The sequence below is a fragment of the Delphinus delphis genome, chromosome 5, assembly GCF_949987515.2.
Source record: "Delphinus delphis chromosome 5, mDelDel1.2, whole genome shotgun sequence".
Taxonomy (NCBI): Eukaryota; Metazoa; Chordata; class Mammalia; order Artiodactyla; family Delphinidae; genus Delphinus; species Delphinus delphis.
In genome coordinates this window covers 121,022,456-121,047,103 of record NC_082687.1, presented here as the reverse complement: position 1 = coordinate 121,047,103, position 24,648 = coordinate 121,022,456, and the positions used below count along the sequence as shown (strand labels likewise).

Genomic DNA, 24,648 nt, shown 5'->3' with positions numbered 1-24,648 from the left:
AACAAGTATTTAAATTTGAAGCAGTCTCCTCTCTTCCGATGTCTTAAACTCCTTCCCCCGTAAGGCAAACAAACATTTGCTTTTCTGTTGCCGTTTTCCTCATGGATGGACACAGTGCAGCAGCCAAACATCCTCTTAGTCTCTTTTTCAAAGACCATGACTTTCTTTCGGGTAAAGCAGTCACTTTGTTTTGTTCCACAGCACCTTGACAATGCTGAGAAAACATAATTCTTTACCTAGAATAGAATCTCAGATTTGCCGTTCCATTGCCCGGTGGCCTAAGCATTTCTGTTAAGAGACAGTTAAGCTTTTTTCAGTGAGGCATTTCCTTCCTTACCTTCCTCACAGAAAGTTCTGCTTTATTTTTAGTAATATCCTGGCTCCTGGTATTGTATTTGTGCACATAATCCCTTCACAATAATGCTTAGTGGTCTGGTGGCACCTTCCCTCCAAGGAACTCAAAGGCCTTTACAAACATTAATTGGTTCTCACAGCACCCCCGGGAGAGGGGTGAGTGTTCCATTGCAACTGGTATATTACTATCCACATTTTGTGATTTTGCCAAAATTCTTCTACCTTCTTCCCAGTGTGCTTTCTGATGGAATTCACCTGGAGTCCACCGGGGCTGGGCAGTTAAGACCATGGTAAAGAACGAAGCTTGTTAAAAGGAAACACGAAAGGAAGATGTGAACTGGGGTGTACACAAAGCTTGGTGGTCACCACCTCCACTGAGCCTGAGACCAGAGGAGAAGGCTGATCCTGGGTGGCAATGACAGACAATTTCTGCCCAGAACGTTGAACAAATTCCTGTGGTTCTGAGCTGTGGTTCCTGTGATTCCAGGGCTGATGGGCCCTGTGATGATGAACTCTAACCTGCCCAAAGGGGTGAAAAGTACACACTACCCCAGAAGACACTGGAAAAATCCTTACTGTTCTTTGGGTTGCTGCAACCTGGCTCTGTGCTAAAACGTCACTGTAATGTTTTTTTCAGGAACACCAAGTTTTTGTGAGAAAACCTACCAAAAATCTCAGACTTTTCCCAAAGTGTGGGCCTTTGTGAACAAAATGTTTTAAAATGTGTGTTAATATTACTATATCTATGTGAATGATTCCACCAACTCCTAGTTTTTACTAGATATTTTATTACTAAAATGGGAGCGACACGGAGGAGTAAAGGGGTGAATTGTTAAAGGTGGGAGACAAAAGACCAGATTTCTCTCTTGACAGAACCTCAGAAAGCTTAGTAGAAGCAGTTGAAATGGCGAACTGTTGTCCTTTAACTCTCAGCCAATAGGCTCTTTTGCATTCATTCAATCATTCTCATCAAGTTTTCTGAAGAATTCCTACTGAGAAGTCATACAGCGCACAGAAGGCCACGGAAAATTTCTTTTTGTGGAAATATGCAAATTAAAAAAGATGTTATTTTTTTAAATGTGGAGCAAAGCCAAAAAATGTTTCTTCACTTCCAGTGGAAATTGGGGAGAATACAGCAGTGAACAAAACAGAGAAAAACCCCTGCACACGTGAAGCAGTGGGGACCAGAGAAACAAGAAACTAATACAAAGTAAAATAAAGAAGTAGCTTATGACATCCACTTGCCGCTAAACAAACTTAACACATTTAATCCAAAATCTGTAATAAATGAGCGTATATCATACATTCAGCTCAGTCCAGTGTTACACTAAATCCTCCTTGGTTTAATATCCTTAAACTCTATACCCACAAACATTCTCCTAGTGCTGGCATCTCTGAGGAAAGGAAGAGAGCCATGAGGCTGCTTTTGCAAATGTTGGACTCAACTGCTGTGGGAAGGAACTGCCACTGATGGGGTTAAAAAAACAGCTGTGCTCAGGTGATGCTCAGGGAACAGGCAGGGAGGACACAGGGAGCCCACAGGAAACAACAGAAAGGAACAAGTTCCATCTTCTACTCCAGCCTCGCAGTCTTCCTCTAGCGCCCCCTACTGGCATGGCTATTAGGGCATCAGCTGGCAATGAAGGAATGTGGTTTGTTGAGTACCAGCCTCAGCACCACAAAGCAAAGTTTAGAAGGTTGAGTTTGGAGATGGCAGAAAAGAACTTAACGGACACACTTATTGTATTAAAATTTCTTTTGGAAAAAGCCACGTAAAGTATGTAACATACTGTAACCACCATTAACCTTTATCGCTCCATTGAGATAGTTTCCCTGCTTCTGGAAAATGTCTTCTTTTTCCACTTATAAGGTATCTTTTTGAGCTCCCTGTGTTCTCTTCCTTTTCCTGTTCCCTTCATGGAGAGACTAGTCAAGGATCCTTTTTTTTTTTTTTTTTTTTTTTACCGGTACGCGGGCCTCTCACTGCTGTGGCCTCTCCCGTTGCGGAGCACAGGCTCCGGACGTGCAGGCTCAGCGGCCATGGCTCACGGGCCCAGCCGCTCCGCGGCATGTGGGATCTTCCCGGACCGCGGCATGAACCCATGTCCCCTGCATCGGCAGGCGGACTCTCAACCACTGCGCCACCAGGGGAGCCCCCAAGGATCAATTTTACTGAACTCTAGGGCTTGTAAAGGTAATAGGCTCCTTTAAGACTGGAATATAATATTTCCTGAACCTTGATAATCTAAGAGCAGTTTTGAAACTTCCTGATGTGGTTTACTGTTGTTCTCAAGGTAGAAGAGAAGTTTACCTCTAGGGGAAAGATATTGGTTTAAAAAAAATCGTCATGTACATTTTAGATATTCAAAAATTAAAACAAAAATCTTTCTAGAATGAAAATTTGGGGGACAGTTGAGTTAGATGACTCTGCACCATAGATGACAGTGGCTTCCATGGTGGGCAGAATGGCAGAAATTACTCTGTGTCCTGATTGGGGCACACAGTGAAGGACACTGCAGTTAGCATGTGATAGGCTGGTTCTTTTGACAGGGTAGTAGAAAGAGATCATTTGCCCATGGAGGAACACGGGTACAGACTCTAGGAACCCTGATATCCAGTATGAAACTAAAATGTTTTCATCATTGTAATGGTTCTCTATTATCAGTTTTCTAAAACGTCACAGCCTAGCCTTAGCCTATGCACTGGGGGAGTTGAGGTAAGGTCGCTGTCTAAACTGGGGGGAAGAAAGAGGGAGAGCAGCACGGAGCTGGAGGAACCTGTTGGTGGGGGATGAGTGGACAGCAAGGAACTTGTACTAAGCTACTGCCATTATGTACTTAACAAACATTGAAGTCTGTTAATGGGGGAGCCCCAGAAAATACTTGAAGAGGCAAAATCAGTAGAATGGACTTTTGGTTATTGGAGGACGAAGGCTTAAAGACATAAATTGGGTACAAAAGAAAATGCGAACTTACTTTGTCGTAACAGCCAGTGAAGTCTGAGGCTGTATTAGTTGCATCATAATCCCTCAGTGAATTACCTCGGGTTTTTTTTACTCTACTTCCATGTATGCCTTCATTGGCTGGCACTCGAGGAGTTAAGATGAACAACTGCTCTAGCTTCTGATATTTATTTATTATTAGTTTTTACACACTAAAAATATTTTATTTCCAAGTCGTCCTGGATGAAACACAGATGGGGATATCGATTTTACAACAAAATTAGAAAATCACTTCTGATATTTAATCATGTTACTGCCCATTGGCTTAGGATGACTATTTTTAGCACGTTAATGTTATCTTTCCTTTGTTAAAAAATGAGAAACGGATGTCGAATTCCATGAAACTGAGCGCATTGTTTTCTACTTTGATCTATTAATATGCTAAATTATTATCTGATTTTGAGTCATCATTTTTTAAAGTACTTCTTTTAAAGATTTTGATATGTAGCTAGCGAAGGGGGGCTGGCAGTTTGCTAGTCACAGCAAGAATTCGGATTTCTTTTGCTTTATGCTCTGAAACAGTTTAAATAGCATAACAAGGATCAGGTTGAAGATCTAAATGAATGTTTGCCTATAAAACCATCTGTGCTTAAAATTTTTTGAGAGGTAGCTATATGGAAATGAACCATAAATTTTGATGTAAGTATTTTCATTATTATTTTCCAGATATTCCACTATTTTGATTTTGACTTCTTCTTTGATCAAAGAATTACTTCAAAATGAATTTTGAACTTCTGAGTAGTTGGTGTTTTTGTTATTATTGTTGTTTCTACATTTCTTATTTTCAGTTTTATTGCATGGTGATTATAGAGCACATTTTCAAGTTGGTCCAAATTGTACCTGACAGATAGCCTTTGAAATATTTAACATGCAGTGCCCTCACCCAAAACGATATCAAAAAAATTATTGCTTTCTCCACCTCCAGCCAACTAGACCTAATAATAGTAACAACTGGTCTCAACCAGCCTTACCTGGCATTTCCACACATTTGCACCCCAGCACACATTAAACCAGAGTGATATTTTCTATTTGCATACGCAATACTACGATCAATTCCCAACAAACTAGGAGGAGTCCTAGCACTGCTACGCTCAATCCTTGTTCTAATATTCATCCCAATACTTCACACATCTAAACAACGAAGCATAATATTCCGACCCTTTAGCCAACTCTTATTCTGAGTACCAGTCGCAGATCTCCTAACTCTAACATGAATTGGAGGCCAACCCGTAGAACACCCATGGTTTATCTGTTCTCTAATTTCAGCATAGATGAGCTCTATTTTTCTTTCTTTTAATTTCCTTGGGCTTTGCTGTGTGTGATACTTTAAACATCTTCCCAGGGACGTTTATCACTAAGTCTTGAAAGAAGAGTCTACGCATTTCCCAATGATTTTGTGAACCATTAAAAACCTTGTAAATTTGTCTGCTTCAATTTGCTAGTGAATTCTGTTCCCCAAAAGAGACCCCCACCAAAGATGCAGGCTACTGGGTTATATGTGACATAGACGTTAGGTAAAGTCTATCCATGCACACAACTGGTATAATGAAAACGGAAGGAAGGAAAGCAAATCATTTGGAGAACTAGAATTTCTATGTCAACCGTATTTGGAAACTCCTGTTAATTCCGTAAGTGCTTTGGTGCGTGCCCATCTTTAAAGGAGGACTCAGAGAAACGTGACAGAATGAACCAACCCTCTAACAACCTCACATTCAGGAATTTAAGTAACAACAGGCCAGGGAAATTATTTTATTCTACCTTTAGAGCAACTTTTCTATAGCCTTCCCCTGATTAAGATAAATGAAACATACACCCAGGTTTGGTTTTTCTATAAATTCAATAATTATTTTTCCAAAATGGAAAGCTTATACATTATTTTTAAAACCTGTTTTACATATTAGCAATAACACAGAACTGAATATTTTTCAAACTAAGTTAGGGTGGTCGGTATTAAGCTTAAAAATACATTTTCTTGGTCACAAAGAAGTAAAAGTTAGAAGCCATTCTTCTAAGTTTTGTTGTTAGAAGGAAACATTAATTTCACTATTCAAACTAAAATCCCTTGGCGTGCTGCAAAAAGCTCGTCAATGTGAACATCCCCAAACCCTGGAAAGAATCTGAACCGATGACAAACTTTTGACCAAACAGATGCCAAAATACCAAAAAGACAGGAAGCGATAGGCATTTTCTTTCCTTGCTGAACTTAAACTTTCCATGAATTATACCGTGTATTCAATCACAAACTATCCCAGATAATAGGATCATACACTATTTTTAAGTCCATAAACATGAGATTCTGGAATTAGAAGTCAGACCACCATGGATCAAACAGGGTAAACTCTAATCAGCAACACCTGACCTGCTCCTTTGCGTGGCTCAGACCTTTACCGTTACTGTTGTAGAAAGGGCACAAACTTCAAATCAAGGACTACCATTGCCTTTCGACAGTAATAATTAGCTACCTAAAGATATAAAATATAACTGGTTTGGAATAGACTAAAGATGTAGTGCTCTACAATCTTTTCAAGTTCTTAAATTCCAACTCTTTGCATGATCACAGTGCCATGGAAACAGATGTCTGACTCCCAGATTTAATTTCTCCCACCCGCTGCAAGACATGTAGCACCTAAACACTAACTTTCACCAACTAATTTCTTCCAACCTCACAAGGAAAAATATTGTTTTTCTATTTCTTTAATTTTGTATCAGTTTGAGATGATGGATGTTCGCTAAGCTAATTGTGGTCATCATCTCATGATCTAAGTCAAATCATTATGCTGCACACTTTAAACTTATACAGTGCTCTAGGTCAATTATATCTCAATAAAACTGGAAATTAAAAAAAGCTAGTAGAGGGCTTCCCTGGTGGCGCAGTGGTTGAGAGTCCGCCTGCCGATGCAGGGGACACAGGTTCGTGCCCCGGTCTGGGAAGATCCCACATGCCGCGGAGCGGCTGGGCCCGTGAGCCATGGCTGCTGAGCCTGCGCGTCCGGAGCCTGTGCTCCGCAACGGGAGAGGCCACAGCAGTGAGAGGCCCGCGTACCGCAAAAAGAAAAAAAAGAAAAAAAAAGCTAGTAGAAAACAAAAAAATTCTTTCAGCTTGTTTCCTGGGTCATAAGAGCCTGATCTCTTATTTCCCTGCTTGCATTTAATTCCATCATACCCGGTACCCCTGATTTTCCAGACACATGGAATTGTGGGCATTGTGGATTGCACTGGAAGTCCATGGAACGGGGTGAATAGGATTGTGATGTTAGTTAGAACGTAGAACATGGCTATAGGTGCATTTTGCCCTTGCACCATAACATGTCAGTTTAAAGTCATCTTTTAAAAGTTGTCATAAAATACTTAGGCATGCAAAAAGTATAGACTGTATTACAATCAACATCTGTATTCCCATCACTCAGCTTAAGATATGAAACATCTCAACTTCTCTCCCCTGAGGAAATTCCTTCCCAGTACTTGGTGCTTTATGTTTCCATTCACGTAGTCTTTTACTACATGTCCGCAGAAACAACATATTATTTTGCATGCCTTAAATGTTAAATAAATATTGTTAAGCGTGCTTATGAAACATTCTTTTTGCTTTTGAGATTCCTCTGTTTTACATACAGCTTTTTTTTTCTTTTTTTTAACTGCCACGGGTACCGTATTGTATGAGTATTCCATAGAAATCCATTCTGTTACTGATGGATATTTAGATTGTTTCCAGTTTCTTACTACTTACAAATAACGGTGCTATGATTTTCTCATTCATTACTTTATTGAATAGCTCGCTCTGAGATACACACTTGAAGAACTGTTGGGGTTACAGGGTTATTAGACATGCCAGTTGTTTTCCAAAGTGGCTGCACGAATTTATACTCTGCCAGCAGAGCGTGACGCTCCACTGCTCCGTATCCTTTGGGATTATGAACTCTGTAAGCAGGGTTTTAGCTGCTGGAATCCTCTGTGGCCAGGGTGAGGATATATTCCTCCAACTAGTGCAACTGCTAGTCACCCAAAGGATATTTCTAGCCTGGATTCTGTCTTCATGTTTATTTCTAGGTTTTGAGCTCTGTGTCAGAGTTTGTGTGAATTCAACCCCTGAAGCCATGGTCGGGTGAGCCCATAGTCAAGCCTCTCTTTTATTCCAAAGCACAGACCAAGTCAAGAGAAGTTCCTTGTGGTCTCCCTGGCCTGTGGGAGGATGTCTAGTCTGCCCTTACACTGAAGGTGTTGGTCTTTAAAGATCTCAACATTATGTATGGGGCTCAGTCTCAACTTCAAACATTGTATGGGCTGAAGGGTCTGAGTGGCCATTAACACCTAAGCTCCTTGCTCATGAGGTTGCCCTCCTCCTCCCCAGTACCCAGCCCCAGCCCGAGAGCCTCAGTGTTGGTTCAAGCTTATTGTTCTGGTTTTTCGTTTATTGGCAATGGGATTTAATTTTCCTGTTTAGGCCTTTGGGGGTAAGTTTTTCTCTTATTTTCTTGTGCCCCAGCACTTAGAGGGAAGTTACGGTCTCCTAATGACTAAAGGGATAATGGGAAGCACAAAAGTAACTTTGAGGTTCTATTTTTTTTTTTTTTTTTTTTTTGCGGTACGCGGGCCTCTCACTGTTGTGGCCTCTCCCGTTGCGGAGCACAGGCCCTGGATGCGCAGGCCCAGCGGCCATGGCTCACAGGCCCAGCCACTCCTCCCCGGACTGGGGCACGAACCCATGTCCCCTGCAACGGCAGGCGGACTCTCAACCACTGCGCCACCAGGGAAGCCCTGAGGTTCTATTTATTTCAATGTGTAAGCCTTATTTTCTAAATCAGGAGAGTCCAACAGAACTTTCTGAGTGATGGAAATGTTCTACAATCTATTCTGTCCAATATGGCAGACACTTGTCACATGTGGCCTTTGAACATTTGGAATGTGGCTAACATGTCTGATGAACTATATTTTTAATATTATTTAATTTTAATTAAAATCTCAAATAGCCATGTGACTAGTGACTATTTTATTTGACAGCACATTTATATATATATATTTTTGGCCGCACATGGCTTGTGGGATCTTAGTTCCCTGACCAGGGATTGAACGCAGGCCCTCAGAAGTGAAAGCGCAGAGTCCTAACCACTGGACGGCCAGGGAATTCCCAGCACATTTCTAAATAGTAGTAACATTCTTCGTCCCTTGGGTGGTTTTATGTACTAATAAACCAGTGTAGTCTGGGTAAAAACCCCTTGCAAATCTACTTTTAACAAAAAATTTATTTATTTTTGTTTATGATTTTTGGCTGTGTTGGGTCTTCGTTGCTGCGCGCGGGCTTTCTCTAGTTGTGGCGAGCGGGGGCTACTCTTTGTTGCGGTGTGCGGGTTTCTCATTGCGGTGGCTTCTCTTGTTGTGGAGCACGGGCTCTAGGTGCACACGGGCTTCAGGAGATGCGGAGTGTGGGCTCAGTAGTTGTGGCTCGCAGGCTCTACAGCGCAGGCTTCAGTGGTTGTGGCACATGGGCTTAGTTGCTCCACGGCATGTGGGATCTTCCCGGACCAGGGCTCGAACCCGTGTCCACTGTATTGGCAGGCGGGTTCTTAACCGTTGCGCCACCGGAAGCCTGCAAATCTATTTCTGATAGTCAAAGGATGAAACAGTTGAGATGTGATTTCAGAATGTCTACCACCACAAAACTGTACAGCCCTGTTATTTTGATAATCAGGTATTTCTCGCCTGACTTGTCTTTCTGGGAATTTTCAAAGATCTACAGTGACTGGGTTTAAGTGCACATTCTTCCCATTGCCAGCTTCTGAACTGGAAGTCAACCAATCAATTTCCAACAGCTTTTTCAAGGATATTTATGGATTATCAAACTGTCAAGAAAGCTCAAGGATAAATAATCTGGAGCATAAATACAGATATTTAGAATGCAATGTTAGACAAATATGATTAAGAGTACAAGTTGGTTTTTCTTTGAACTGAAGAAGTTTATTGGTAACCTGGAAATGCATACAAGTTAAAACACGAATACCTCATATGGTTAATTTATAGCATTTTTATGAAAACAAGAAAAAGAAAAAAAAACACAAGTACTTCTAGGTCTGGACTGGGCTTATATTTCCAATTTTTTAAACTTCCAAAGGCCATTAGAGTATGTGAAATAACTCTCAATTCTTTTTTTAATTGCCATAAGTAGAGGTTAAGAAGGCTAAAGTGAAAATGTTAAGTCTGAATTATAATGAGAACAAATACGTATTTGGAAACAAGGTCACATAAGCCTAGCTGGTGCTTTAGCCATTTCATGGGCTGGCCTTCAGAATTAAAGGTTTGTAAATAATTTTCACCGCGCTTTCATCTACACGCATCTTCTATGTTCTTTTATAAAAGTGATGCCCACAGTTTTGGTATTTGGAAATGCACTGAAATGGATTCTGGAGTAAGGAAAGCATTTCATGGGAGGAATGAACCAGGTCAAATTAATGAAAAAGCTAAAAGTTTGCCTTTTAAAACTCAGCACACATTTCCGGATAAAACTGACTTAAACTCTTGTCCAGAGATTTTTCATGGATATTTTCATTGTTGCCATATGATTCAAAATGTCTATAAGAACTGAGGCCCCTCAATCTAGTCAACGTATTTCAGACATTTTGCTTATTAAGGGCTATTCTGACACTCTTTAAAAAAGAAACAAGTTTTCTCTAGAAAGTACTTTTAGCATAATGAATATGTATATTTTCTCAAAGCGCATGCAGCCCACTCTTGTTTTGATAATCTTCATAGAAACGTCTCAATGATTCAGGAAGTCTGGGTGTCACGGTGCTCAAGGCTTGAGTAAAGTGTTTTTTCATAATGCAGTTGGCTTGAATGTCTTCTTCCAGAGCCAGAAGGGCTGCCTCTCTACATACGGCTATAATCTGAAACAATACAAACACACAAAAACAAAAACAAAAACAACAACAAAAAAAGGAGAGAGAAAACAATCAATACTGTTTTTTAGAAACGTTAACATTTCAAATATTCATCCGTGGTAACTTCTACGACTAAAAGCCTATCCCTAAAATTTATCTTTGGGAGTCATTCCACTTGAGTTTTCAAAAGGATAAAAAGTAATCACCTTCATTTCAAAACAACATATTAAGTACCGAGATCCAGGAGCGGCAAAAAGATATATGTTATGGCCTTTGCTCTTAAGGAGCTTACAATTGTGAAGGTGGAGCAGACGTGCAGGCACAGACCTCTAACACGGGGTGACAAAGGATGAGTGTGCCTGTGGTGGTGGGGTGGACGGGGAGAAGCCCGGTGATGAGGGGAGGGCCGGGGAAGGAGGCACTGGTGTAGAGTGAGGACCTGCACATCAGCACACCTTGTCACAGCACAGAATTTCCACATTCCTTTCAACCTTTGATCTATTACCAACATGTAAAAGCATTTCTTTATGTGCATCTCCTTAATGAGTTCTTAAATCTTAGGAATATCAGATAGAGTTGTCTCCGTTTACTTTGGAGAGCTGCATTAGAACAGAGAAGTGAATTCTGTTTACTCAGCGAGGAAAGCTGGGAGAATTGAAAAGAAGCTGGGGAGGGGGTGGAGTGGATGCTAGAGGGAGGGAGGAGAGAGTGCGCGGTAGGAAAACGGAAGGGAGGAAGGTTCAAGTCTTGAATCCTGAAATGTGTTTTAAGCTCTCTGGACTTCAGACAGCGGAAGCGGGCTGATGCCAGTGTCATTCTAAAGACACATTACTGTGGTGAAAAGAGCCTGTGGGATGAAAAGAGATATTGTGATTTTCAGGGCAACAGGGAAAACAGTGATTGATATGGACTGCACCCTTATATCGGTAAATGAAAGGGCCAGCTGAAACACATTTGTCCGGCCATTCAGCATATTTTCTCTGTTTGTTCACTTACTGAAAAGAGTTCCTCTGCTTATGCTGGGCTAATGGCTGCCAAAGCAGTTTAGTAGCTCTTTAGGGGATTTAGCAGCATGTTTAGGGAGCTTTCAAAAAAACATGCATAGATTTAGATGGCTTTGTCAAATTACGACAATGTAACCGTTAGTTCTGGGCTTCGTTAATGGGCACTGAAGTCGACTATAGTGGTTATGCATGTTAATGCTTTTCCAAAAAGAATGGCTACCAACTTGTTGAAGGAAAAAACAAAACTTCTAAGGATTAGCGAAACAACTTCATCACATATTCTGGTGCAAAAAGGGCTATTTGAAAATCAGATGTGATATTTAATAAGCACAGTAAAAGCACATAAAACGCCCCCATGGCAAACTGGTTCTATTCTGTTCCAAAGGAACCTTAGGGACCTCCAGAAGGAGGTGAAGGGACCAAGTACGGAGAGCTCAATCCCCTCCTCCCCTCCATCTGAGCAGCACTTCTTTCATCTGTGCAAGAATCTGAAGCGATGGTTGCAAGGCTGAAAAGTAGGAAGAAGAATCACTGGAAGAGCCAAAGAGGACTGAATTTCCTGCTTGCTGGTGCCGTTCTAGCTGCTTCTCTGAGACAGTACAGGAAAGGTTTCCACTGTGTGGCTCCCCCCTCAGGCTAAGTCAGGTAGAGAGGTTGCCACCACTGGGCCAATGCCATGTCTTGCACACTTCATACCTGACACTTCCCTCAGAGAATACTGGACCCAGCACATAACGGCTACAAACATTCACTGAACACCTACCATGTGTGCTAGACAATTACTAATGACTTCACTAATTACTTGCTGTGGGACTTGTGCCCCAGGTTTTGTACATGCAGTGACCCCCTCGTAGAGGTGTGTGTGGAGCCTGATGGAAGCATGGCAAATAGGGTGGTGGTGAGTGGCGGGGGAGGGAGGTTGGGTTGGGCTGAGGAAGGAAGGGGAGGCGCAAGGCTGCCTGGAACCCCTCAAAACTCCTGGAATTTGGTTCATGTGGCCGGGTGGCTAATATTGCTGGCGCATTTGAGAAAGTGAACCAACAGTCTAGTAAGGCTTCCTCTCTCAATACACAGTAGTCAAACTGGGAGAAGAAGAAACGATTATACTCCTCTAATAACTGGAATCTCAAGTAGCCTAACATGGCAAGGTAGGGAAATGTAGGTAGTGGGAAGAGAGGTCATTGAGGCCTCGAAGGCCGCCCTTGGGGTCGGCTCCCCTGAGCAGTTCCTCTTTGCAGATCAACCTTCCTTCCTTCATATCTGCATCTATAGATTCTCCTCTAAGCTGTAAACTGCTCTTTGCCCTTAGCTTCTACGGCAGTGGCAGGGGGGGCACTGGTGGTGGTCAGAGCAGTAACTGCCATTTGAAAGCTGGATGTTAGTAACTTGGGGCCTTCGGTATATGTTAACATTTCACAGTAATTTGCCAACTATATTTAATACTGGCCTGACCCTTAATTAACAATTTCTACAGAATTGTGAGGTATAGAAAACTTGGACAGAGTTTTGACTAAAGCGCTAAGAAATGTTTGGATTAGACAGAGATGACCTTTAGAATCTCTGGGAGACAATGACAAGGGAAACAGAGCAGCTGAATACTGGTACTCAAGCACCTCATATGAAGCTGTCTTCCGTTGTGTAGAAGGAGCCCAGCTGTTTGCAGTTCTAGCGTGGCTGAGGGCTGCCTGAATTCAACACTTGCTTCAATAAACCTTATCCTGTTTCTTTTTATTTACAAGGGATGCCCTGAAGAACCAGTCAATTAGGCAATCCTTTCTGCCACTTTTATTTTCCTATCATATTTGCTTAGCAATATACAACAAGTAATTGAGAGGAAATAGAACTCTACTCATAATTAACCCGTCACTCATCAATCAACGTCCACTGAATGGCTGGTTACTCTGTGCAACAACTAGGTGAGGCCAGCTGGAGGGTCCAGAGATGTCCAACACATAGCATTAAGAGGTACCACTAGCAAGGCAAAAGGAAAGTGCTTTGGTATGGAAAGAAGGAAGAAATTATTGGTTCATAAACTGGAGTGGGAAGGACAGAATTTAGATATGCACACAGGAAAGGAAGGGGCATTCTGAGCAGAAGAAATAAAGCGAGCAAGGTGGCGAGAAAGAAACCGGGAATTACAAGGATCTAGCCTCAGTATCCCAAATGGAGGGGGTAAAAAAAAAAAAGAGTAATTCTATCGTGAAAATGTCACTAAAAATAACAATGATAGTTTTCAGAAGTCACGTGGGCCATAATGACAGTGAAGGCTAGTCGATGACAGTCATCTCTAATGCTCTAAACCCAGCTCACAAGCAGGTGATGCACTAGCAGCTGACAGCATAACTCCTAAAAGATCCTTTGTTTTTATTTTTTTCCCCATAAAAGGGCTTTTTAGTAGAAATTCCAAAAGGAAAAACATTAATCAGATTATTGGTTCTTCTCTCCTAACTTCAATAAGAAGACAGGCCCGGAAATGCAAGTATTCTTAGGAGATCCATTTCATGATGGCTGGTTTCTATTTGCCCTGGGTCATTTATTTTGGCGTGAGTTCCAAGATACCATGCTTCCCAAGAAAAGTGCAGCTTTCCTGCTTGTTTTCATGGCCCATGCCAGCATTCCCCTTGACATATCGGTGTCTTTTCAGAGGAAGAAGTATTTCATGGTCAAATAGGTTTTAGGTAACACTGTATATGCTCTGTCGCCCACAAAGCACAGCAGAATGCTAAAGGTTTCTGTGAGGCCTAGCAGTGATGACCTGCTTAATTCTTTTAAGCTGGTGTTTCCCACAGAACTTTCCACCTGTCCTCTGTTTTTGGCAGAACACCTACAAATGGTTACCTTTAGGGCTACTGCTGACCTTCAGCACGCACTCTGGGAGGTGCTCACCCACACCAAGCAGCTCTATCTGGGCACGATATGGCTCTTGCCTAGCTTATATCCTTTTTTCTTTTGCTCTCGCCTATTCCAGCATAGAGAGAAAAGGGAAAGGGCTGAGCAAGAGAGACTGGAGGAGGACCAGTCTGTTTAACGGAGTCAAAAGGCAGCAGCCACAGCACACACTTGTGCCCTGGACCTGCACGTAGTCCACGCGCATTTGTTGAATTGAACTGAACAGTTCCTTAACTATCCACAGATTTTCCAAAAGTGCATGTTATATACATATTTCTAACATTTGGCCAATATCTTGTAATATTTTTACTTAAGTTCCATATGACCTAGACTTTGTCAGTTACATTTAAGTTTTTGGAATGATAAACTCAGTAAGAAAAATTATTTAACACTGTGATGTATGTTCATTTTAAGCAAATGTTTCGGTCTGGGGCCCTACTTTGAATCTAGTTCTTTCCTTAGAAGTAACAGGAATTTTAGCAAGAATACAAGTATGCCTGTTAGTTTGAGGGATGCTTCCTTAGGTATCAAAATTTGTCATACAGGGACAGGAAATTTCTTCCCGTGTTGTCATGGGGGAGAAAACTGCACTTTAATTGAGAAAGATTCCCCCAAATTTACCCACAATGCAGTAATATATATTGGTTTACAGAACCAAAGTGGAAGATTTGTTTAAAAAATTGTGCAAATGGTTATCTATTGTCTCACTTGATGAAAGTAATCTGGCATCAGTTAATTACTGAAGACTTTTCTGTATTAAGCTTGGAAAGGTGAGTTCTTTTCAGATAAATTTGCTAATACACCTCTCTATTTGGGAATGAATACTGTGGAAGCTGAGAAGAAGGACCTTCAGTTGAAACTAGGACCTTTCTCATTACTCTCTCTAAAGTTTGTAAGAAAATTGAATGAGTGTATGTATATGTATATATACATCTACAGTGTATACAGGGACCACACAGCTCATCCTTCTGCTGGCATCACTTTTGAAAGCACACGGAGTCTGGGACTGTTTCAGTGATGGGGGAATTCAGATGAATTTTCCCCATGAGGCCCCAGAAGAACCTCACTGAGGGGTGTAGACAAACATGCAAATTTGAGTCACAGACTGTCTGGAATGTTTAACCCGTTTAGAAAGAAAACTCTTGGCACTTAGGTGCCTTAACATCTTTGGCAAAAAGGATTTTGGAAGCTTTCCCCTAATCCCTTCACCATCTTGTCTGTCCTCTTCCCCCAAAGGCTGCAGACTAGATCATTTAAATGAATTTTTAGCCAATTACCAGTCAGGTTGTTTTTGCCATTAGGCTGTAAAAGCAAAATGTTTTGGCTGGCTCTGTAGAGCCAGCGTGTATTTACAGAATACACAGAGAGTGTATTCTGTGTTGTTTTAAAGAATAGATACGTGCTTTGCTGAAAGGTGAAAATGTTATCTGTTTGGGGAAATGAGTAAACAAGACAAAAGACTAGCAGAGTGGGCCTAAGGTCTCACTGTCAGAGCGACTAAGACAGGCTGTGTTTCAGTGGCCGTGACACCCAGTTTTTGGTGCCAACATCACAAATCCTCTTTCCATTCGTTCAGCAGTAATAATAGATCTATCAGATATCTGAAAAATAACAAAATAAGCAAGAAATCTCTATGTGAAAGATTTAGGCATATTTGAGATGAGCTCCTAAAAGGTAAGAAAGGAAAAGACTTTTATGAAAATGTTTAGAAATCCTCAAAACAAAGTCACTGAGGAAAACAGTAATTGTTTTCAATTGCTGGAAAAAACATAACTCGGCAATATAAGCAACGGGACATATGAGTATGAATTTTCATGCTATGCTTGTCCTCTGAAAAAGCAGTGCCTTTAGAACAACAATACAGCAATAACTGGATTACGTGAGACAACTCCCCTTGTGAGGGGTGTGGAGAGGCAACTTCCCAGGGTGAGAAGGCTCTTGACCATTGAACCTTGGGAAATCTAATTACCTCACTTTTAAATGCAAAAGGGCAAAAGAGGCAATTGTGCAGAATTCTGAATGCCACGAAGAATAAGAACAATGTCTTACTTCACTGTGGAAAAAAAACCCGAAACCTCTTATACACAGCCTACGGTTCTTTGCCTCAATCCATGAAACAAGAAGAGTTTAAACAGGTGGCTCAGCTTTGTGAAACAGAAACAGGCTCATTGCGAAAATTAAAACCAACATGGTTTCTAAACAGGCAGCGGCAATTTTTTAAAACGACGTGATTAAGAATGACAGTCAAGGCAAAAACTGTTTACCAAAAACTAATCAACAGGAAGGAAAACCTGAAAATGTCGGGCACTATTTTGGGTATTCATTCCTCCTGTGCTGTGACCCTTCCCTTGTTCTTTTCAGTTTCACAGCAGCACTACAAGTTCTCCGGGTGCACTGAGATGAGGAACCCAATAAAACTTCAAGCACAGTCATTTCCATTCCAGATAGAGGCCCGGGTAGTAACCTGCACTTCTTTTCTATTGACTGTAAACAGATCACGACAGTGACAACAGGAACACCACCCTTGAGGGCATGTAAGCCTGGGAAGAAGGGCTGCTGCCCCAAGTAGGCCTAGGAGCTGCTCGCTTCCAACAGGGATGCTGAGATTCTAACGCAACCGCCACTACTAAGCTCCTAACTACCTCTCAGAGCTTATCTGTATCCTCCAGAAAAACGGAAGGGTAACAAACTTCTGAAGGCGGCTTAAACAACCAACTGAAGTTCTGTTTGGCTCCCATCACCCCATCCCGCAGGCACAGAGTGTACTCAGATCTGTGGAGAAAAAGAAGTCAGTGATTTTAAATGTGCCAGAAGAGGAGGCTTATTTATAGGGAGACCTCAGATGATAAAATAGTGGCTCCGGAGAGCTGAGTTCACTTACCTACTTTAATCAGCACATGTCAGGGCTGCTTTTTAAATAGTTCATAGGAAACCTACAACTGCATCCTAGGGACAGGAATTTATGGGTACAAGGATATGAACATGCGTGAGTAGGTGAACTGCACAGTACAGAGTAGGCTACATGGGGAGACGGAGCCGGAGAAGAGAGACGCCCCCAGGCCCCTTCTTGGGCAACTACACGCCGGATCCACAGAGGCAGGGCTCCCCTCTCTCCGCCGCTCCTGATGTTCGGCGCGAAGAAAGCTTGCCTCCCAGTGAGGCCTAAATGTGCTTTTCAGCTTCTTTGTATTTCAAGTGTACTAAACAGCTTTAAAGAATCCACCAAAAGGAATGCGCTGCGGTGCTCTAAAAAGTCTTAGGTATTTTCAGGAAAGTGGTTTTGCTAAAAGCATCTTCTGTCTGGAACACCTGTGCCCTGCTGCGCCTAATTGGGCCGCAGCTGGCGCTGACTGTGGCGAGGGGCGGGGGACGTGGTGCGCGCTCAGCCCCCCGCCCCTCGCTTTCCTTTTCACTTTCACAGCCCCGCGACCAACTTCCCTTACGTGTCTGAGGGATTAGGAACCCAGCAGAGAGCGGAGTCCTGCTGTTTGCGAATAGCCTGCACTGGAGGTGCTTCAAGGAGGAGGCTACCTGGGAGATTATGTGCTCACGCGGACGCCGAGGACCCATTCTCCCCGGCCCCATTGAGACGCGGTGAAAGCTGGCTGAGTGGCCGGGCCTGAAAGATGTGACTGAGGGGACCGCAGCAGTTTCCTGGCCATAGAGCAGCAGATGGAGTCAGACTGCCACAGGCGCAAACGCGGCCAGGGGTGCCCCGAACTGCCGAGAACGCAGAGCAGAGCAGAGCACAGCGCCAGCCGGGGAAGCGAACTGGAGGGGAGCAAGCGGCGTTTATTCAGAGTTCTTTAAAATACCACCTCAGCGAGCGTGGGAGGCTAGAAGTGAGAATTTTGGAGGGCAAGTTTCAGATTTAAGGAATCACCGAACTACTGCTCTTGGATTGTCTGCAAAATAAGCTTTATGATACGAATCCATCTGGGATTATGTGAAGATCATACAATCTAGAGTGCCATACAGAGTACAGAGTCAAAAGGAAAGAATTTCTAGAAGCCTAGTGATGTTAGAGAAGGGGGAAAAACCCCTGGGTTGCTTAATTCTGCTGATGTAAGTTATTATGAGGTCTCTAAAATATATAGCTGAAGTCTATGTACATCCAGTCATTATTACTTGCATGGAGAAACCCATAACTGTTTTTGTTTTTTTAAAATTTACAAAAGAATTGATCACCCCACAGAGGGAAAGAGCTGGGGTTTTTATTCTTATTGTTTCTACAACCAACTGCAGCTGTGGGAACTTTAAAAGTTTCTAACATTAATTGAACCCATAACAAGATAAAAAGGAGTATTTTTAGTTTTGAAGAACACGCCAACTGGTACGGGTATAGAGAGAACAAGAACCTCGTGGTAGGGAAGGAGAGGGGTGAGAAAGGCAAACAGATGCTGGGAGGCCTCCATTCATCCATTTACTCAACAAATCTTTACTGACCACCTACAAGGCTCCAGGCCCTGGGGAGCAGGGCAGTGAAGAAAACAGAGTCCCACCTTCATGCGACAAGATGGTGCAAAGTACTGGTTTAACGTACTTGCCCTTCAAGGTTCAGTGTGACTGTTTCCACTGAGAGGCGCTCCCAGCGGCAACTTCACTACCTCCCCACACCTGGATGCTTTAGGATCCCTTGCCTTATGGTCTGGTGGCAGCCTGTACTACTGTTCTGTCATATCACAATTGTCAGGTGGCAGCCTGTACTACTGTTCTGTCATATCACAATTGTCAGGTAGAGTTATTAGTGGTAAATGTCTGCCTCCTCACTAGATTACAAGTTCCATGTAGGCTCACTAGATTACAAGTTCCATGTAGGCTCGCCAGCCTTGGCCCTGCTGTACTCCCCAAACGTACCAAGCCCCTTGACCTTCGGGAGTCTACAAAAAGGTCTACTGCTGAGCTCACCTCTGAACAGAGATGTAGTTTTTACATTTTTTTGTTTTAAATACACACAAACACACATACACATGCAGCTCTTGCTGTGACAACTGGAGCCAAGATAACTGCCTACTGTAGACCAAAAAAGCAATAATGTCTGGGGCACAATGGGTCATCTAGGTGTGTATTTGTGAGCCCTTGGGGGGCGTGCTGATGACCAAGTTATGCCCAGAAGGCTACTGAAGCTCTTGCAAGAGGCATCAAACTTTGGGTAAAAAGCACTTAGGAATGGGAGAGCTAGGCCCCCCGCAAAGAGGAGAGAAGGGCACAACAGGGGATATTCTAGGGAGAGGGGACCAAGCAAAGTTCAGCTAGCTCTAGGACTCCTCTCGAAGTCTGGAGGGTTGGATCCTCCCTGCCAGTGTTGTGGGAGCTTGGGAAGCAGTGGCTGGGGTAAGGTGTAAGCAGGGGTGTTAAGCCAGTTTTAATATACCCCGTGTTTCATCATCTGCCAACCGTCTTCACTGCAAACTCCCACATCATGCCCCACCAACACACACAGAAAAATGCCTCCTTTGAAACTCCAGAGCTTCGGGGATGCTCTGGGTAGCCTTCCCCGGATCTTGTCTAGCTTGGGATTCTGGACTCTGGCCACAGAATGGGGTATTTGGTAGTTAGTACCTTTTACGCCTTTTTTTTTCCGAGATATAATTGACATAGAACATTGCATTAGTTTCAGGAGTACAACATGATGGTTCACTATATGTATATGATGTGAAATGATCACCACAATCAGTTATTTCTTTTTCTTGTGATAAGAACTTTTAAGATCTACTCTCTCTGCAACTTTCAAGTTCACAACACAGTGTTATTAACTATAGTTACCATGCTGTGCGCTACGCATCCCCAGGACTCACTCATTTTTATAAGTGGAAGTTTCACCTTTTGATCGCCTTCACCTCCCACACCCATATAATATATATAATGAACTCCTTTCTCCTTTCCCATTCTCCGAGCAGCTGCAGGCTGGTCCTGCTTAATCAGCAGCCTTGCCTGCCATCCTTAAAGTCATTTTAAAGAGTATGGTATGGTGTTAATGGTTATCTGTGTTAAATAGAAAAAAATGACTTGACAATACTTAGCTAGCTAAGGGGCATCTGAAGACAGGTCCCAGTGAGCAAATGCTAAGTATACCATTAGCTCATGACAGGGAGTGAGAAGACAACATGATTATTTATCTTACACTTATTTTACAGATGTCATTCTCATTGACAGTAGTATTGTCCCGAAAGAAAGGAAAGCTCTTCTTTCCCAATAGCATATAAATAAAAAAATGGACTTATATTAAGTGATATCACCATCAAATAAGATACTCTAAAATACCTAAGAGTATATATTCACATATCTTCTCTTTTACATTTTTAAGGTGGTCTCTGTTTCTTCTGACAGATAATCCTTATGTTGCTTATTAGCCATTTGTTTAGAAGCTCACATTATATTATTTTGTTTTAAACTCAAATAATAATAAAGCAACACTGTCTTATTTGTTACATGAACTGAATGCTATTTCAAGTATTACTTCACCAGTTTTGTGTGTTTATTGGCTATATAAGAAAGATTTTTAACCTAGGGTCCCTGGATAGCTAGATGGGTCTAAGAATATTCTGAAACCTATGAAAACTCTTATATGTAGAGAGACGGTTCAAAGCTTTCATCATATTCTAAGAAAGAACCATAACCCCAAAAGGGTTAAGAACTACTGCTCTATAGTAACTACACTTCAAATCCTCTTAACTCCTACGACTCCTTCATTGTAATATCTACCTTCCCCTTTCCAGATGACTTAGGCCAGAATGCAACTGGGCTAGAACTACTACAGCTGGGGAGTACAGAAGTTACGAAGTAGAGTTGATCACAGTAAAGACAAGCAGTTTTTACTTTCTTAGACCTTCCTCTTGTACCCTGGAACAATTCAACAACTGCCTCTAGGTATAACTAAGTGCTTATTTAGGTCTTTATTGACATGAAGAGGAACTAAAGATCTATATCCTATTTCATTTATTGAAAAAAAAAAGGTAGGATAATAAGACACTAAGACTGCAAATTTAAGCATATTAGTTAAGGAACACAAAACCCAAGTTCCCAAGTTAAGATCAGCATTTACAAGTGGCACGTATTAACGATGTGTAATTTTAGATTGCCCATTAAGTGAATTTTAAAATCTAAATATATGTAGGTTTTGATATTTGGTAATAACATTACACACTAGGGTATTTAGGAACTGAGGAAGTCGTTTTCTTATCTGAAAAACTATCTGGCCTGTTGTCTTATAAGGAATGAGATGCACTTTGAACTATTTCTTGAATGTCCATTAAAAAGGAAAAAAAAAAAGAGCTCTGATTTTACTGATTTAAAAGCCAGTAGTAAGATACAGTGCTTGCCTTTTAACAATTAAAAAATTATATATGTAATATAACTTAAAAAGAAATTACAAATACTTGTAAAAGCCACATTGGCTAATCATTTTTTCATTACCGTTACTCTTAATCCAGATGCAGATGAAGAATAAAGATGACTCAGTTTATGAAGGCTTTAACCAAAACATTCATGTTTTTTTCTTCTGATCATTAAGTCCATTACTTAATGGCCTATGAAACGTAAACATTCTTTCTCAACTACTGTTACCTAAACTCCTTTACAAGAATTCTAATGAGAGAACAAGGTGTGTGACAAGTTCAGCAATGAAAAGAGCCAGGAAGTCTCCATTTGTAAAGAATAAACTAAAAACTGTGAGAAAGGCCATAAAAGCAATCCACAGATATGGAAAGGGTTGTGGAAAAAGGAGAACAGATGACACTACTTGTTGATAATGAAGAAATCACATTCAATATTTTTTTAATTTAAAAGATGTATTAGATTGTCACTTGGTGGGACTGGTTTGTTATGAGAAATGCAACAGTTGGTATATTTAAGGAGCTAATGGTGAATTTTTAAAGCACAGATTATTCATCTATACTTTTTAAAATCTAAAGATGTAAAATTTAGTAAATTTGAGGTCTATTTAGTAAATCTCATGACTGTACCCATACATTTCACCTCATCATTTTAAACTAACCGTCAAATTTCTAACCATCAAAAAACTTATCATTGGAAAGAGACCAGTAGATATTTCTAACTGAACAGAATTTTTTTTCACCGAGGTGAGTCAACTGGACACAAGGGGATTACGATACAATGGAAACTATTTTGCAATCTTAGTCAATGTATCCTCTATTATGAATGATAAAATATACACATAAAAGCACCCTATAATGTTGTAAAGAGGAGCAAGTGCCAAGAATTTCCTCTTAAGGGCTGTACTTTTTCAGTTGGAGATCTAATCACGAAACTTAAGATAGGCTACACCTTGGTAACAAGCACCTCCGTTTTATTGTGCTGGCATCTAACTGGAAATAAACCCATACCATCTTTGATACAGTGTGTTCAAATATCTTCTGTACATATTTTATAATTACAGTGAAGAATGTGAGAGTCAGGAGAAATTCTGAGTTATTTTACAGGTCTGTCCTGCTCTCCCCCACCAACTCTGTTCTCTTTGAAATAAAATATCTACATTCACACACCCATAACCCCCCTCATCTGCAGATGCAATATTAAGTTCACAAGATGTAGCATGAGTTTAAGCACTATATTAAAGTGTGAAGTACATTTTACTATCATTAGTTCGAAGCCCAGCATTTGTAAATCTTTTAAAATTAACTAGGCTGTTAAGATCCCATCACTCTGGCAGCAACCCAGCATAGCTGTGCCTTTAACAAAAGAATTCTGTAATAAAACGAGATTTTACATGCTGAAACAAAATATTTTAAACCATCTTTCTGCCAATTGCTCATTTTAGTAATATTTGTGGAATTTAACCCCTCGCCCCACATATACAAACGTTCCCAAGGAAGATTATGCTAAGTTTTGGGTTAACCTCTGAATTACTAACTTTTTATATCAATCTTTTAATGAACACTTTTATTTTCTTTAAGAAGGAACCCAAGTCTTTTTTTTTTTTTTTTTTTTTGCGGTACGTGGGCCTCTCACTGTTGTGGCCTCTCCCGTTGCGGAGCACAGGCTCCGGACGCGCAGGCTCAGCGGCCATGGCTCACAAGCCCAGCCGCTCCGCGGCATGTGGGATCCTCCCGGACCAGGGCACGAACCCGCGCCCCCCGCATCGGCAGGCGGACTCCCGACCACTGCGCCACCAGGGAAGGCCGGAACCCAAGTCTTGAAAAGACTTTAAGGCATGTATTCTTTAACTGCCGTAACAAACACGACCAGGCTAACTTCAATCAGAAGGGACTAATGAGTAGTTTTCACACTACATACGTGAACGCCTCTTAGCAAGGTGGATTAAATTCTGCCTCAGCTTCTCTTAATGTCTCCAAATCTTTGCAATCATCTGTGACATCTGCTGTGTATTAGTTGACTGCTAGGGACAGAAACTCAATTTGAATCAAAAGGGTAAATTCATTATAAGGCTATTATTGGATCTAACAGAACCTGAGGACAGTAGTGCGGCTGGGCCTCCACAGACCACCTGGACTGGTTCTCCGTCCACGATTTTGATCTATGCTTCTCTGTGTACTTCACCTTTATTTCTCTCTCACCACATAGTGGTTTTCTCCACGTGGTAGAAAACACGACAATGCACAGTTTCTGTGTTTTACATCTTACAGCTTTAGCCACCAGACAGTCCTCATATTCTCATCTTAGTAACCCAAACTCCTGTGGCACGTCTCCGAGCGGCTTGGCCCAGTCACTGCGGCTGGGGAAAGGGCATTATGATAGAGCCAAATTCAGGTAGGTCATTTCCTCTGCACCATATCAACCATGTGTGTGTTGTCACGTTGTGATGACAACTCTGTAGTTTTCCGGGGGGAGAAGGTGAAGATCCTTGGGACCCTGGAAGTATAGGCAACTGGAGCAGGCCTATGTTGGCTGGTTGAGGAATGAGAGAATGTTAAAAAGTGTCCTCTATTCTTCTCTACGTATATGTAACCTTGCGTTACTTATGCATTGCTTCGAATGCTGTCTTGGCAACACATTATCAAAACGTTCTGCTGAAAAGGTGCCAAATGGACCTCGTGCCCAGCAGTGCCCTGCCAACCATACTTCCAAAACAACAGTGCTCAGCATACCTCAGTGCGGCCAGCTGCTTCTAGCTGCCGTTTTCTTAGATCGTGCTGCTCATTAGGGGGTCCAGATAACATTCTGGGCTGTACAACTGATTTTCGGATCACAGGTTATCATCCAAAATATGATAAAGATGGAGCTCCAGTGGCACCATCGGTTAGCACGCGGTACTTATACAAAATATGATAAAGTTGGAAAACCACAAGGTCCAACTTCTTTGGAAATGATTATGCAATCTACAGGAAAACCTAAAGCTAGTGTTTTTGAATGATGATTCTAACACGGGTCATGGTCAAAGACAGATGTTATCTTTGTGTTAAATCCATTCTCCTTCTTAGCAACTAGAGAAGTCTCAATGAAAATCAGAAAAGCAAACAAAAACTCAACTTCCTTTGTGCGGGGAGGGGTGATATAGCTAATAGATTACAAAGCTCGAGTCTGGAGCTGTTCAGTTTGGAAGTTAATG

The 24,648-nt window shown here is 41.7% G+C and overlaps 1 protein-coding gene across 1 annotated transcript in view; it reads right to left on the bottom strand.

Annotated features, from left to right (window-relative positions):
- Window positions 1-9,296: 9,296 nt before the first annotated feature.
- The window catches only part of AFG2A (AFG2 AAA ATPase homolog A), a 342,950-nt gene continuing 327,598 nt past the window's right edge, over window positions 9,297-24,648 (bottom strand). The window contains exon 16 of the mRNA XM_060012953.1: window positions 9,297-10,233. Coding sequence (XP_059868936.1) covers window positions 10,057-10,233 — 177 coding nt within the window. The 3' untranslated portion in view covers window positions 9,297-10,056. The remainder of the gene's footprint in view (window positions 10,234-24,648) is intronic.